The 16,705-nt window shown below is 45.5% G+C and overlaps 1 protein-coding gene across 1 annotated transcript; it reads left to right on the top strand.

Annotated features, from left to right (window-relative positions):
* Positions 1-923: 923 nt before the first annotated feature.
* Positions 924-15,854, top strand: DIXDC1 (DIX domain containing 1; the record flags this gene model as incomplete). The annotated part of the gene is made up of 16 exons (XM_082009938.1): positions 924-946; positions 3,279-3,391; positions 4,812-5,011; positions 8,185-8,274; positions 8,386-8,439; positions 9,349-9,399; positions 10,503-10,607; positions 10,978-11,031; positions 11,617-11,709; positions 11,800-11,871; positions 12,595-12,681; positions 12,850-13,011; positions 13,138-13,204; positions 14,108-14,204; positions 14,778-14,886; positions 15,774-15,854. 16 exons carry the CDS (start codon positions 924-926, stop codon positions 15,852-15,854), a joined length of 1,458 nt encoding a protein of 485 aa, XP_081866064.1.
* Between the last annotated feature and the right edge of the window lie 851 nt (positions 15,855-16,705).

Genomic DNA, 16,705 nt, shown 5'->3' with positions numbered 1-16,705 from the left:
CCCTCCATGTAATTGTGCTGCTGTTGTGTCTGTCCCAGGGCAGCATCCCCTGCCTAGCGTCAGCTTGTTTCTGTATTAACTCTTCAGTAAGAGAGCTCACAGCCTGAATAACAGAATTCCCAGAGACAAAAGCTCTAATAAGCAAAGGCAATTGAAATGATTCATGGAAAATTTGCCAAAATCAGATGGATTCCCAGGCCACTGAGCCCCTCACCCATCCATCTCCCTTTCCCCTCCCCTTCCACCAGCCTTCCCTCCCCCACTCTGAGGCAGGCATCTCAGAGAAAAGGCTCTGCCTTGCACAGCTTGTGTGACAGCAGGAGAGAGAGGGAGCTGGAGATAGCGAGGAAAAGGAAGCGGTGCATAGTGCTGGGAAGTGCTGCATGCCATCTTTCGAGACCGCATTGAAGCCTGGAATAGCAGCGAACCTACTGCTTGCAGGAGCATCTTCTCTTGGCTGTTCTTTGGTATCTGCAGCAGGTGCGTGGAGTCTAAAGAGGGCAGAATGGTATGAGAAACACCACTGGCGATCCAGATCGCAGTCCTTGTGATGAAAACAACTGGGTGTGCAGCTGACCAAAATGCAGCAGCAAGAGACAAATAACCTGAGAGGAAAACCAGAAAAAGCAAAACCCAGGCTGCAGAATTCCCTGACTCTGGAATCAAATTACATGCGTGTGGGCTGCTGATCTGCCATCTGACAGTTTCTTGCAAAGACCCTGAGGGTTTTTTTTATTTCTGCTGTGAATCTTTCAGCTAATGTGAAGAGATTTGGCCTGCAAATATTTCTCCAGTAGTTTGACAGGAGCTGGCATCTTCTGCACTGAATTCTGAGCATGGGAAGGGACAAGGCATGTCTGTAGCCAGAATCCAGAGGCTCCCTGGGAAACGGATTCCGTGAGGCGAAAGGTTAAAGTGGGATCATGGGAGGGAAGCAGGTCAAATGGTGAGCAATTGTTGCCATTGTAATTTGAAACAGCAGGGATGGGGTGTTTATTAAAATTATGAGAATTCAGACTTAGCACTGGGGCTGTTGCCCTAAAGCCTTAACTATGCAGGCACTGGCAACTCTGGGACTAAGTGGAGAAAGGATATGGGTTAAGAAACCAACTAGTAAAAGGAATAAAGTGGAACAGTTTGCATCATAAATCTGTCTTAAATAGCTTTAATTTCCCAGCACTTATTTCTGCATGATTTAATTGCGAATTGTTATGTACTTTAAAGAACAAATTACATCAGTGGATATTTCATACTCTTAGCAGGTTTGGTGACAGATACAAAAACCATAGAAATGTTTCCAGCATTAACTTGACAGCATACTGTGTGAAGCAACTTGACCTGCACTACTGCTTCATCTGAGTGCATCTCAGTGGCTCTTTCACTGTTTGGGATGGTTTCAGAGGTTGTCACTGATGCCATGTTGAACCCACTGGCCTTTTGAAATAGGGAAACTGCCTGGGAAGGAGTCTGTGGACAAGGAATGTCTAGCAAAAAAAAAAATCATCTGTAAAACTGTTTATGTTGTGGAGACCTGTAGCGACCACTTAACCCACCTCCTGTCCCAGCTGGGATCCTTTGTATTTTCTTTGGGCTGTGGATCCAGTCCTGAGAGGAGCAGACTTTGGAAGAGGGGAATGGTATTTCAAGGCTATGTATCCCCTTGGCTTTTGTCCTGCTTATTCTTCTTTCCAGTTCCCTGTGCTTACCCATCTCTCAGTTTCACCACCTTCTCACCCAACAGTTGCTAATATTATTTTGCTAGGACTGCCTCTCATTCTTTCATCTTCTGCATGGATGAGAACCACTAATGCACTTCTCAGTGGCCTTATCAGAATGATGGCACATTCAGAGTATCGGCGGAAAATATGTGGAGGAATATAAAGATCTGTTCCTAAAAGGAATTAAAATCCCTCTCAGAGTTACTGGACATGTTAGATCAGCTGGGCTTCCTATTTGTACCTGTGCTGTTTGAAAGTTTCATCCTTTCCTCTGACCCTTATTGTATAATGCAAACCCAATAGTAGTCTCTGGGCTCCCAAACAATTATTTTTATTTTATGTTATGCACCCGTTCAGCGACAAGCAGGAGCAGGGGGCTGGTGACAGACGTTGTATATGAAATGCGCCTAATCAGGGACTGTTGTAATGGAGTTAGCCTTCCTGAAGCTAAATCCTTGAGCAAAGCCAGATGGCCTGGTCCCATTTAACAGTTATGCACACCCTATTTGAGCAGGAAAGAACAGGTACCTAGCTGCTAGAGATCCCCACTAGAAGATGGTTATTCATTAACTTAGTAAGTTGCATTCATCATTTTCTTTAACATGGTGAAAGTCCATTTAGTCTGGACCGTTAAAACCAGACTGCTTGAAGGTCTGTAATATAGATGAGAAGTAGGCCAGCACTGGCTGTGGGAGTGGACCAGACGGGAGCTGCTAGCAAGTCATTTCCATCTCTATTGCAAGGCTTTTCTGACTCTGTGAGAGCGCTATGGAATATATAACAGCAGTGCTGGGAAGATGCGGAAGGCAAGCTGTCAAAGCCTCTTATTTTCCTAAACCTATTATATTATTTCCACACTGTTTTCTTTTTGTTCTCTATCCTTTGTTTCTGTGTTGGGGAGAATGAAAAATTAACTCCTGCACACTTGCAGGGATTAGTTTCTGTGACTTTAGAGGTACATTGAATGGGTCAGTGAGCTTCAGCCACCTTTTTTATGTTGTCTCGGTGATGCATTTAGGAAGAATTTCTGAAAAAAGATTGCTTGAACCTCAGTCAGCTGAGATGGCTCCATTGAAAATATGTGGGTACATTCAAGAAGTTTTAACCTAAGAACATGAGTGAGTGGTATCTTGCCCTTGGAATTTCAAGTTAGTGAAGTGGTGCTTTTGAAAGGTGGAGCAAGAGATGAAGCAAGACAGGGTGGCTTTTTGTTCAGCTTGCAGTATGAGCATAAGGCTCGTAGTAAATTGTTTCTGAACAGACCTTCAGTAGAGTGTGGTCTTACCGCTGTGTGAGTGTATGTGAATTCTGTGGTGGCAGTCTCAAACTGGCATTCTGTTAAGGAAAATGAAGAGACACATTGTACTCTTACCAGTTAGCCTGCTATGACATTGATGTAGAGTGATGGAAAAGCTACATGCACAGTTTAGTTTATTAATAGCTTCTCTAGTATGCAGATAATACCTAGTTTCAACAAGTCTGTCTGCATATTCACTTTTATCTTAGATGAGGATGATGTTGATCAGCACTAGAAGTAACTGTTTCTCCTTTTCTCTGCAGTCTTACGTCACCCAGTCCTATACATAGTGCAAAGAGCGAATCCACTGTAGCCCCATCAGAGGAGAAAGACAGATATGTGGTCATCCACACTGAAGAAACAGAAACTAAACCAGGTACTTTGCAGATATCTGTTCACATAAAACTAAATCACAAAACTTTTAACACTACAATAATGCCATAATATGGCAATGTCTGTGAGGCTTGCAAAATAATGCTTGGGAAATGAAAAGGCGAAGGTTTAAGGGTCATATATAATTTTCACTGTAGGGTGAATGCTTTCATCACAGTTTCATTAGGCCATGTTGAAAAAAACCCCAAACATTTATAATTCCCTTAAAGAAAGAGTCCATATGGGTTTGTGAAGCCTGGGATGCATAATTTGACTTTGTGTAAGGGTCTGTGTTTACAGCACATCTCTACATAGGTTGAGTGGGCCTTTGCAAGGAATTGAACAGCTGTAGTATTGTTGTGGTGTTTGCATTGATAAGTCACTGCTGTATTGCCACAAATTCCCTGTGATAGGGTCAGTTTAGGGTTAGTTTACACTTAAAATTTTCATGCAGATTGAAGGAAAGATTTTTCAGAAGTTCCTGAAGTGATTTTTTTGTCTGTTTCTTTTACTTCTCATGAATGCAGCCTAATAATAACTTTCTGGTTAGCATCCATCCCAAGAGTAAATGACAACAAAGCTCTTCTAGAACATGCTTTGCTGCCTCAGCCAGTGTAGTCCTGCTTCCATGCTCCTTTGGAAGTATTTGACAGACTATCTTAGTGGCTAAAGTAGCTGGCAGACTGTGGCTCTTCCTTAAATTCTTAGCAGTGCTGTGTCGGTTTGCTGCCCACACAGTAGGATATTGCACCTGTATGTCTACGGATGCACCGCAGCTTGTATTGGCCGGTTTCACTTTTGGTCAACTAGCTAACAAGCAATGCTATGACTATTCATGATCAAACCTCGCCCCTTCTTAGGGAAGAAAAAAACCTCTATATTCCTGGGCCAGCCAGTGGGTGATAGTTAACCAGGGATCCAGCTTATGCTGTGAGGATCAGGAAAGGCACACAAGGCTATTAAACTTGCTATTAAAAGTCTTTTTCAGAATCAGGTGTGTTGTCCACTTTGAGAAAGGCGTCTTATTTGACAAGTAGAAATACTGTTTAATGTTGCCTTCAGTGGGTCCTTGGTGCACCCTCTGACACTAAGACATGCTCTTCAAATCCCACAGTTGCTTTTCTCCCCTTAGGTATTTTCTACCACAGGCGGTGCAGTGCTGGTACAGTGCGTTGCACCGTGATGTGCTTTGAAATTGCCAGTACTGAAGAATCAGATGCAGCAAAGTTAACAAAGGGGAAAGATGCTTATCTTTGATAGATATGTATTCAGGAAAGCTTCCTTTGCATAAAGAATGAGGCATAAATCCTTGAGATTAGTCAAGATGTCACACCTGTAGCAACTTCCTTGATACTAGCTAGAAGACGTGCTCGTTTGTTAGTGATAGTTAGTGTGGACAGCAGGCAGTTATTGTGTGGTGCAAGTCTTTTCTGGACTCCTCTGTCATGACCACATTCATCTGCTCTCTCTTCCAGAAGAGACAGAATCTCATTTCCAGCCTGAGTGGCAAGCAGGGAACTCTGGGTCATACTTGGAGAATTCATGGGAGGAGAAGCTTTTGGAACAACAGGATCATTTGGAAAGGGAAATGGAAGAAGCGAAGAAGATGATTTCAGGTTTGCAGGTAATAGATTTTTCTTCTCAGACAGCGTTCCCTTTCACATGCATTTCTTTTCCCACCAGCTGTAGGTCAAGAGAGGTTATCTTGCAGCTGAGACACTGGCCTGGAACTCGAGAGAGAGGAATAAGAGTTCTGGTCCAGTGAGGTGGTCTAGGGGTGATTGTGCAAGAAGTCAGCTGGTCTCTTGGATCACCTTGGTTAAACAGGGACAGTGGCTCTTCCCTGTGCCTCACCCTGTAAGATGAGTCCCTTCAGGGAAGAGTTCCTCAGGAATGAGGAAGTATTTCTGATAGTGTGTATTGGCGTATATTGGCTGGAGGCAGAGAAAACCTTATCCAGCAACAGAATGCTACTGACTAAGCACTCTGACATCTTCCTTTCTGGCAATGTTTATGCTCTGGCTCTCTTGGCTCCTGCAACTGTGATTTGGTGCTGGTTACCTTTTTCAGAATGGGGGATGCCAAAACTGTCCTTTCCAATGTCCCAGATGCAATTTAGAAGACAGCTGGATCCAACCACAGTCTTGTTTGGGGCAGAGTATGCCTGTCCCCCATGTCTGTGTAGCATGCTTAACCAAGAGAGCCCAGGGGAGGAAGAAAGATGGCTGCAACTTCCCCAGCCCCAGTATATTTACCAGGGTTTCAAAGAAAGGATTTTAACATCAGTCTGTGCAATTCAGACACAACCTTTTATTTTTCTTAGCTCAGGCTTCTCCAAAACTTGGTGTTGACATGATTTGAGGCTTTTACTCAGTTGGGGCGGGGCGGGGGGGAGGAGAGAGGAGGGAAGATTGTATTGCTGTGAAGACTGAAGATCAGTGATATTCACTAATAGTAATTTAGGTGGACTGTGAGAGGGCAAAGGGCATGCTGAATGCAGGTAAGAATGGAACCACTGTAGAGAATCTAACACAAAGCCTGTGTGTAGAAGGTGATTATGTCTGTGTTGTCTTTTGGTTGGAGTCCAGATGCTAGCTGGGTTCATTGGCTGGGTGCCCTGTCCTGTGATGGTATGCTACCTCCTGTATGCGCTGGCACTGTGTATGTTACTGCAAAATTGTAAAGATGCAGCAGTGTTTTCCCACGTGCCGGGGCTGGGACTTCCCTTCTTCACCAGGGCACTTAGCAGCTTGCAGATTTCGTTAGCAGCCTGAGAGAATAGAGCAGTCTTTCTCCGATTTGCGATCGGAAGTAATGCAGAGAGACAAGGAATGTCAGGAAATCAATTGAGATTCACAGAGCTGATCAGAGGTCACACAGGCTGACATCTGTCTTTCAGTGAGGTAGTCTGAACTATAATATTTGGTACATTCTCTATGCAACTATTTATTTGCGGAACCTTTTTCTTGCTACCCTGTTCCAGTCCATCCCTGACCAAATGACCCTCAGCCCAATGTGTGTGTGTGACTCTGCATGGGGAGTACAGCTCCTGATCCATATGGTAAAGACCCTGAACTCTCTCAGGAATATTCCTTTCTGTTTGTGCTGGGAACCATACTGGCTTTGAATTGTAAATATTTATGTGCCAGTAAACAAAGCAGAGATTGTGTGAGAAGCATAGGCAGCCAGGGAAGAGCGTAGGGGTTGGGCAGGGAGGCACTCTTCCTGCCCATTGTCCACAGGGAACAAAACACTCAAAAGGCCGGGGGGGGGGGGGGGGGGGGGGGCGCGGCGGGGCGGGGCAGGGGGGGAAGCGATTTGCTTGGTGCACTGGTAAAATCTGGCTGCATTATGTGCCCACTGGGAGCAGGGAGAGGTGGCACTGGAGGAACTGGCATGTCCTGTCCCTCCAACCCTGATCCCATGTGTCAGGAGTGAGGACAAGCAGCTGGCATTGCTGCCCCTCATTCCCTGGGGTTAGGAAGAGGCAGCTGATGTTGCTAGCCAAGAAATTTGATCTCATTAATTGATTTGCCCCCTCTTGCTCAATATTTAAGAGACTCCAGTTTGTGAGAGTCTGATTGAAAAACTGGGGACCTGATGTATGTATACCCCATAAGGCACTAAAACCATGGCAGCTTTTTACATTCCTGTGTGATTCTTGCTTGTGTCCTGCTGGGCAGACTTTGGGATGCACTCAGAAGACAGTTTTCCAAAGAGCTTTTGCATTAACTGAGTACAGGTTGCTATTTGCTATTTGGCAGCAGTTGCAGCTCTTCGGTAGAAGATAATGTCAGCAAGCAGAACCTGACCTGTCAGCCTTGAAGGCTTTTGGGGCTGAATTGGAGTATTACTGCAAATAGGATATTTTGGTTTTAGCCATGGCGTTCAAACAAATAAAATAGAAAGCTAACTGAGAGGCGCATGACTTTTTACAATTTTTCCAGTTGTATGCAGTGTCCTGGCACATACCAAATGCCCTGAGTCCTGGAAGTTAGAGACAGAAAGGTCAATGTAAAAACCATCAGCTAGAGAAAACCAGTATTGGTATGCCCTGATGGAGATCTGGCCTGGTCCTGCTCGTGACACTTCCTACAGTGAATGCTTTACCCTCCTTCAGGCTGGATACAGTCTACTGTGGGAATCCTGGCATCTTCCTGCAGATGTCAGGGCTGCCTTGGAGCTGCTGAAGAAGTTAACATTGTGCTTCTAGTAGCCTTCTTCAAGCACAGGGCATAGCTTAAGATTTTCAGTCTGTCTGGGTTATGGCTCTTCCCTCACTTGGACAACAGTTCTGAATGTGTCTCAGTCTTGTCTAGTGTAGAACAGGCTTCCCTGGACATCCTATTTTTAAAGTCTTTTGTAGATGTGTAGTTAGAATGGCTTCTTTAAGGGGGAACACTTCAGTCTCATCCGAGAAGAAAAGCCTTACAATGTAAACCTAGTTCAGTCGCTGCATTAGACTTCAAATCTGTTATTGTAGCGAAGGCTACCCTTGGACTGAAGCCTGAGACAGACTTCACTCCCTGAAAATTGAAGTTGTTATCCTTGTTTGGTGTCTTTCTGTGGGGAAAAGTATTGGCTGACAAATATCTCTGGGAGAGCTTTTTCAGGGTATAAGTAGTCTTGCTCATTCCTGAAAAATTCTCTTTTTTGAAGGGAGTAAGTCAGCAGAAATGAAAAATGAAACTGTTCAGAGACTGCTGATATGCATGACTCTTAACCGCAGCTGCAGCTAGCCTATTTTCCTTTGAAACCCCTGAAGAGGGGGTTTTTTTCTTTTGTTCATCTTCCCAGGCTTTGTTACTTAATGGGTCTTTACCTGAGGATGAACAGGAAGGGTCCTTTGAACTTTGTGAACGTGGAGCTTGCCCCGAAGAGCAGCTGGTGAGCACATTGCTGTACCTATATTTCTGTGATCAAGCTGCCCTTTGCACTGTTCTGCCACAGGCAGGCTAGGTGTCTTGCACAGTAATAACCATGGTATTTTACATTCAGATCATAATCAGAAGTCGCCTGGACCAGAGTGTGGAAGAAAATCAAGACCTGAAGGTTAGAGGGGAACAGATGAAGGGGAAAGAAGTTTGGGTCAAGACGTATTTGCAGACCCTGTCCTACTAGATTGGGGCGGGGGGGGCACGGATTGGGGAGTGGACAGCACAATTGATGATATGGGGGTTATATTGTGTTGGGGCTCCAATTCTGTTCCCATATTCTGCTGTGTGGGATCTCCATCCCTCAAGGAGTATAGATACTTGCTTCCCTGAGATCATAATTCATTGACCTGGAGAGCACTCACAGTACTTGGCTGGGAAGTGTTTATTGTATCTGTATTAGCAGTTAATAAAAGTTTGTGGGATAGCACCAGAAAAATATATGCTGCCTCCCCATGCTGCCTCAATGCTGGTAAAGTCACTTGCCAATAGAACAACTATCTTAAGTGTTACTGGAACTTAAATGAGCCCTGAAATAGATTTTTTTCCTGCATGCTTTTGAAGCTGGAGCTATCTAGCTTGTACTAGCTTCTCAAAACTTTATCCAGGACAGCTGTTAAGTTTCTAGACATGTCTGAATATAAACAGCCTTTCAAGTAGGAAATAAATGCAGCTAAGAAGATTCTGCCTTGTCAAACCTGCCTTCGTTCAGCTTTCTGCTGATGTTGGCTCTGGGACCAGTTCTGATGCTGGGAGAGAAGTATTTGACATTGCCCTGCATGACAGATTTGTGGGGCTACGCAATCTTTTTCTCTCATGACTTTAATAGCAGGTATTTAGGGAGCTGCTCAACTGTTTGTCATCTAACTCATTAAAACGGCTCAGGACCTGACATGCTCTTTGATCTGGGGGAAAAGGTGGGATGTGCTTTCTTCTGAAGCAGGTGTCTGGGGACAGAGAACACTGACTTGGTTGATTCTGCAGGGGTAACAAGATGCCATTTAATCAAATTGTGTTGCGTTTACAGAAGGAGCTATTGAAATACAAACAAGAAGCTCGAAACCTACAGGGAATAAAGGTGAGGAAAGGGGCATTTCATCAAAAATAAATAGTAAAGCTTTGGAGTCTGTTGCAGCCCATGAGTAGGGCCAGTAGCAACCATACACCTCTGAGGAATCTTAGATTTTGGAGGGAGTTGTATTAGGGGACTTGGAGATGGGGGATCCTATGGTCTGTTTCTGGCTCTGGGGAGAGACTGCAGTTAAGGCAGGCACAAGGAGTTAGGTCTCCTGGGTTCTGTTTCTGTCTGTAAGATTGTGGTCAAATGTGCCCTCTTTTTTTTGTTTTCCCTAAATAAAATGAGGCATAGGATGCCTTCTTGGTTCTCATGGCTCTTCCCCCTCCCCCCTGCCCTTGTCTTGGGGTAAGCACAGTAGGATTGCCCCAGTGAACTCATTCTTGACAACTGAGGAAAAAGCATGGGGCTATCCTTGTCCTCTTCAGCTGCAGCATTTTTCATAACTTAAGCTTAAGTTTTCTCAGTTTCTCCCTCTGGAGTTCTGCACATTAATAATCTACTCCTGAGCCGAGGTATTTTTAGAACTGCCTGTCAGGCTCCTGTGAAGGAAGCAATGAGACGTAGCTGTCCAAGGTAGAGCTATCAGCTTCTGGGTAACACTGAGTGAAAGGTGCAGAATTAGTGCTCTCTTTGGCCGCTTCAGAGAGGATTTCATTGCACAACTAGGTCGCACTGAGAGCTTAAGTTTCCTTGTGTCCTTGGCTGATGTTGGCCTCTTTCTGCCCTCTGGATGCTGCAGATGCATAGCTGGAGGCAGTAGCTGGAGGCTAGTGAAAAGACCCTCCAAAGATACTGCTGTTTTCTTCCATAAGAGCAAATTGTCAGGCCACTTCTAAAGCAGGAAGTTCAGGTAGAAGCACAGAAATCCCTCTGTCCCAGGTGGCTAGGTTGGCAGGGAGATCACTTTTGGGTAAGAGAAGGGCAGAAGAGCTGAGAGCCCATTGGGCAGATCTCTATACCTCCTGCTCTCTTGGGTGGTTGGCAACACTTCAGCCCTGTGGGTGGCCCCACTCTGTTATGGCCACTGGTTTAGGTCAGTCACTTCCCAAGAAAGAATCTCTGCCTCTGTCTTGCACCTTCCTACAGATAATATTGTTTCCTAGGATGCTTTACAGCAAAGGCTGATTCAACAGGATGCTTCAGTTCTTCAGCTAAAACAGGAGCTGCTGAGAGCAAACATGGACAAGGAGGAGTTGCACAACCAGAACGTGAGTCACTGTGCTGCTGAGGGTTAGATTATTATCCTGTTCTTCACTTCCACTTCCTGTCCTCCAAGACCTTAATCTGAAACAGGGAGGGGCTTCCCATGATGTTTTCAGTACAGTTGCATTCTTTCCTCATTGTTCTCCCTGGGTTAGCAAGTGGCACTTTGACAGATGGAGCTGCCATGTACAATGTCTCTGGAGAGAGAAGGGCAAGGAAGAAACTGTCCTGTCCAAAAGGTTGCCATCCTTAGACACCAGCTCCCTTAAACTCTGCACATATTTGATTTCAGGTCATCCTTTAGCACAAGAGGCAAAGAGGGTGTCACTAACTCTCCAGGAATACCTGCCTCACACCTATGTGTTACTTCTGCAGGTTGATCTTCAGAGGAAGGTTGAAGAGAGAAACCGGCTACTGGCAGAATACAAAGTAATGGAACCTGTCTTCACTGGAGGCTTTGGGGGCAGCATCTGGTGGTTCTTCAGTTTTGTGAATGTGACTACTGTCTCCCTAGCACTGTCACCTCTGGGAAAGGCATTGTGGATAGTGAATAAGTTCCAATAGCCATGGATGTTTGTAAGGAGATGGAGGGGTCTTATGTTCTTTGTGTTCTGCCCACAGCTTTTTATAGTAGATCTTTTTACTGTCATGGTTTTTCTGTGATGGCTTGCTGAGTATCTAACACTTGTGCAGAAGCCTGTCAGATTAGGTTGAGTCACCTGATTGTCCACTGATCCTTTGGGAATCTGTTTTCTCTGGGACAGTTGTCTGGCCTCAGTAGTGGATCTTTTCTGGGCAAGGGGACTCCAGGCAACAACAACCTGACTGATCAAAAAAAAAAAAAAAAAAAAGCTTTGACAATCAATTCTAATATCTAGCTAGAAGTACTTACATTGTGTAAGTCAGCCTGTAGAGGAGCCTGATCCTGGCAGACAACATAACCTTCCCTGCTATGGGAAGATGATTGTAAGTCTTGCTCTCAATCTGTTGATTCTCTTGATTACTGTGTTGCAGAAAGAACTGGGCCAGAAGGAGTGGCATTTACAGCAGCATCAGACCAAACTGGATGAAATGCTTAGGCAGCTTTCTGAGGCTAGCTACCAGCAGGTATGGAGCAGGTGGGCTGCACTGATGCCTTGAGAGCTGGCACTTACCTTGGTGGCTCAGTTTGTGCTGACTCTTCTTCTCCCCCCATAGGTGGATTTGGAGCGGGAGCTGGAGCACAAAGAGGCCCTGCTAGCTCACTGCATGAAGAGGGAAGCTGAAGAGGTATGGGAAGCCTTGTTCTACACATCAGACTGTTGGAATGATGTTTCTGTCCAGCACCCTTTAGCTACCTATCTCCAGAAATCATCTAGTTCATCCCAGGGAGGCCTGGCTCTGCAGTCTCATTGCCCGTGCCCCAAACCAAGGCAGCCAGACTCCACAAAGCATCCAACTTACCCAGGCTCTCGGCAGCGAGCACTCTGGTTTAGCCTCTTGTGTCAAAATCCTAAGGGATGAAACAGTGAGGGGAGCACAAGAGTGAGTGGAAGCCAAAGACTCTTGGCTTATAGCTTCAGCTCTGATACTGGCTGATGGTTAGACAAGGGCTTAGCTTCTTATTTCCTCCTTTTCCTGCTGACACTGGTATTGAGCACTTGGAACTGTCTTGGGTGGAAAGAGTGCCAGCCCCAATATCTGTCCCTGCACAGTGCCACTTGAACACTGGTTGTACTCACTAGAGCTTGTAGAGCCCTCTGTGATGTAGCAGCAAGCCCCTTCCTGTCTGCCTCTTTTTTTCCCACCTGTGTGTGAGGAATCATGTTTGTGCTCTGACCTATAGGACTGCTAGCACACTCCTTAGTGAATGTAAGTTACCTGGTAGGAGATGGGAGTTTTATCACTGGTGTGGAAAGTTTTCATGCCTTATTTTGAAGTTTGCAAATTGGGATCTTTGGGGAGGTCCTAACACTTAATTTTCTACTGGCACACACATCATCTCCTGAACAGGTGATGGCTTACAGTGGTCATAGTGCTCAGAGCAATGGCTTCCTCCAGACAGCAGGAAAAGGAGCTGCTCCCACAGCCCACCGAGGGGTAAGTGCACCTAAAGGATATTCTCCCAGACAGATGCAGATGAAGGATCCAGATGTCCTGCAAGCTATTATCTTGTTAAGAGATATTTCTCCCTTCTAAGATCTGTGGCTTTAGATGGGAAGAAAGCAGCCTGGAGTTAGTCTGACTGATTTATGGTCTCTTCGGTAGACAAATGACTTGCACCTGGTTCGTGATGCCCTTCGCAGCCTCAGGAACAGTTTCAGTGGCCATGATCCACAGCACCACACCATTGACAGCCTGGAGCAGGGCATCTCCAGCCTGATGGAACGACTGTACCGCATGGAAACACAGAAGAGGCAAGAGAGAAGGGTAAAGGCTTCCTAGGAACACTTGGCTCTTAACTTCTGCCCCTCATACACAACCCACAGTTAAGCAGCAATGAGAGCTCCAATTGGGAAGCGACACTGTTCTCACTCTTTTGGCTTTGCACCCTAGATCCGGGGGAAGTCACCAGCAAGCAGAGCAACAAATGAGTGTAGAGACTCCTGGCCTCCCAAATCCAGTAAGTGCCTTTCAGCTCCTGTCCTCCCATTCCCAAATTCATTGCTCAGGTTTCCTGGCCAGAGTCCAGGGCATAGCATCCCTTGGGAATCTTCCACCTCCAGCTTCTATGGCTGCTTGTTTGTAAAGCACGATCACAGTGGGAGTCTGTCTGGGCCACTTTGGAGTATTGCAGTATAACTGTGACAAACAATTACCTCTGGGATGACTGGGAAATGTGATGTTATTTCAGCTTTCCTGCTGGTTTGCACCATCTGGTGGACACAGATAACTGTATTTGCCTCTTCCCCTGTTCTCCCACTTAGTGTCTATCTCCTTTCATATACGTGTAACAGCACAGCCCTTTCTGGCATAATGTTGCCTGGCTCCAGCTGCAGCAGCTTCACATTTGTTTTTCATCATGAAGGCTGTTTTTTCCAATGTTGGTTGTAAATGTCACCTAGAAAGTCTATGAGGTTGTAGGGGACTGTGGGTACTAGGGGAAGACAGAGGGCCCCACCTTTCCACTGTATCGTAGTGTCCAGCAGCAGGGTAGCCTGGAGTACAAGATGCAGAGTAAGGTAGGAGAGGAACTCAGGAGGTTGTGGGAAGGGTTTTCTGGGTTCTTCCTCCTCTCCCATAAACTGCAGTTTTTAGAGCAGCCAGTCATGTGTTCTCTGCATGCAAACTGTACCTGTCCCTTTTTGCAGACTCCACCCCCCCCACTGCAGCAGGAAAATTGCGTCTTGCAGTCAGTCGTGTATTCTCTGCATGCAAATTGTATCTCTCCCTTTAGCAGACAGTATCCCCCTCCACTGCTGCAGGTTCTTTGCTGTGATGGCAAATTTGCTGAGACCACCCATTTTGTCTCCTGTTATGGCAGGAGACAGGCTGTTCCTCAATGATTGTGCTCTTTTCTTTGCAGAACTGCCTCATTCTCGCAGCACACCTGTGATGAGCACCAAAGTGTTGTACTTCACTGACCACTCCCTCACACCTTTCATGGTTAATATACCAAAAAGGTGAGGTCTGGCTTTGCCTTGCTGACACTGATGTGGAGAGGTGCTTTTTTCTCTTAAAGCATTAGTCTGATCTCTTCTGGTTATGGTCACCTCTAGCACAGGTTCCCTGTGCATTAACTTGGGCATTGAATTTCATACCATTGTCTGGGGAAAATTGCCTAAAGTAGTCCCCTAGCTGATGCATTTGTTTGAGAGCCCCACGAGATTAATCTCTTCCAAGAGAAGAGAGTTTCTCTTAACTTCCAAGGGCAAGAGAAAGCAGCCAGGCAGTTCTATTGTGGCATGTAGTGCAGGACGCTCCTGTCAAAACAACTATGGTTGTCAATGCAAAAGGGAAAGTGAAAAAGGCTGTTTTGAGGTGGTTCTCTGTAAATCAGGAGGCAATTTTTCCTCTGAAGAGGACCTTGGGTTTGACAGGTGTGTTCCTGGAGGGGCACACTCTTCACATTCCTGTGGCCAGGGTGCCACATGCATAGCTAGACTTGTGCTGTGGCTCTGCATGCCATGTAGTAACACTTGAGCTAAATCATGTAATGGTGTACCATGGGACAGTGCTAAACTCTTCCCTTGTAGGTTAGGGGAAGTGACTCTGAAGGATTTTAAGGTAGCTATTGATCGTGAAGGAACCCACCGGTACCACTTCAAAGCCCTGGATCCAGAGTTTGGCACAGTCAAGGAGGAGGTAAGTGTGGAATTTAGCTATCAGCTGCTTTGTGTTCAGTGTTACACAACCCTGGAGACCGTGGTCACATCACTTCTAAACTAATGAAATCTTTGAACTTGCCCTTGAATAGACTGTCTATTTTCATAACTGTAGATTAAGCTCCTCTTATAAGGTGCTAAAATGGGATATTTTCATCCCCAGCCAGAGCAATTACATGAACGTGATTGCAATTGCCTGGGGGTTGCAGAGTCCCTTGAGCAAAGAGCTAGCTATTGGCAAAGACAGCCTGTGACACAGCATTGCAGAGGGGACACGGGGCAAAAGTGCAGACTACACTTCTAGCTCTTCAAGTGGCTTTATAAAACCTGTTGCAATGAGAGATGCTTTAGGCAAATGTGGTTTATTCAAAAAACATTCTCCTACTTCTTTTTAAAGGTTTTTCAGAGATAACTGTGTTGGCATCTTTTCCTTTGTGTACTGCATTACAGCCCTGTTCATGCTTAGGCTGGTGTTGGTGTGGATTGAACTCATTAAATGTTACTTGGGTGGTTCCTGTTTCACAAACTGATTAAGCGCAAAGGGTTACCCTTTCTGGGAACAGTCAGATGACTAGGTAGTTGTTCTGCAGAAACAGCTGGAGATTGTAGTCTGGATCAGAAAAGGCATGTTTCCTGTCTTTATTTTACCTTTCCTGTCAAAAACATGCCCATATTAATCTTGATGGCTACTGGTTAAAGGGGCCTAATCTGTGGCTTTCAGGTCTTAGGTAAAACATTACTCTCACATGTGAATGACGGGTGAGGTACATGTTCTCTGTGCTACATAATGAAATCTAAGCTAGCCATGCACGCTGTAAAATAGTAGTGTACAGACTCCAGACATGACTGGACTCCCTTTTTTTATAGGTATTTCATGATGATGACATCATTCCTGGTTGGGAGGGGAAAATTGTGGCCTGGGTGGAAGAAGATCATGAGGAGAGTTAATCAAGCTTTTAAGTCTTGTCACTATGGAAACCTGTAACTGGCTGCTGAGTTAAAAGAATGACCAAAAGCAAGTGTGCTGGAAGGAGTCCAATTCAAACTGCCAAAAAAGAGGGCTTCTCTGCAAACAATGGGTAATGCTTGTTGTGTGCATGGATGCTTAGCATCTGACTTTCCATGGCCAAATGCAGACGGTGTTCTGAGACTGAAATGGCAGGTCTGTGGGAAAGAAACACCTTGTTTTGTCCTGTCAACTAAACCCTGAAGGCCTTAATGATGCATTGCCCCCTTCCCCTGCTTCTCCGTTCCTGCAATATGTGCTGCAGACTGTGATCTGGGAATTTCAAGTCTGGTTTCCTGTACGTGGTATGACATAAATCTGCACTGACAGCAAAAATGTGAAGCTTTGCCTTCATGAATCAGAAGAAACCACTAGATTATGCGAGCCAAAAGTTTGACCAGCTTTGGTTCTGGACTCGCACGTGCTGCGGGAGCAGAGTGAACTTTCTGGACATTCCAGACTGACAGTATAGAAATCGGACCTGGAGATTTTATGGTCTGGAGGTTTTATGCATGGTCTAAAGCAAAGATCACTAGCTTGGCAAAACTCCCTTTCTCCCAAACTCAGGCTTCCATTTCCTGTCCCTGCTTTTCCCACTTACTCTCCAAAACTGTACTCACTTCTGAGGCCTGCTGGGTTTGCTTTGTTGCCATGGGGACTGTGGGATCCTGGTGCTTGCTTATTTGCTGAAAGATTTCATTTGTGGGGGAGCTGGAATCAGCTGCCTCCCTGAGGTACCTATAACTCCTCTCCTTGCTGAGCCTCTTTCCCTGCACTCCTGCCCCCTCCTCTT

This window comes from Phaethon aethereus, assembly GCF_964289735.1.
Source record: "Phaethon aethereus genome assembly, chromosome: 23".
In the NCBI taxonomy this organism is placed as follows: domain Eukaryota; kingdom Metazoa; phylum Chordata; class Aves; order Phaethontiformes; family Phaethontidae; genus Phaethon; species Phaethon aethereus.
Note: the sequence above shows the minus strand (reverse complement) of the source record. Positions and strands in the feature narration are given on the sequence as shown.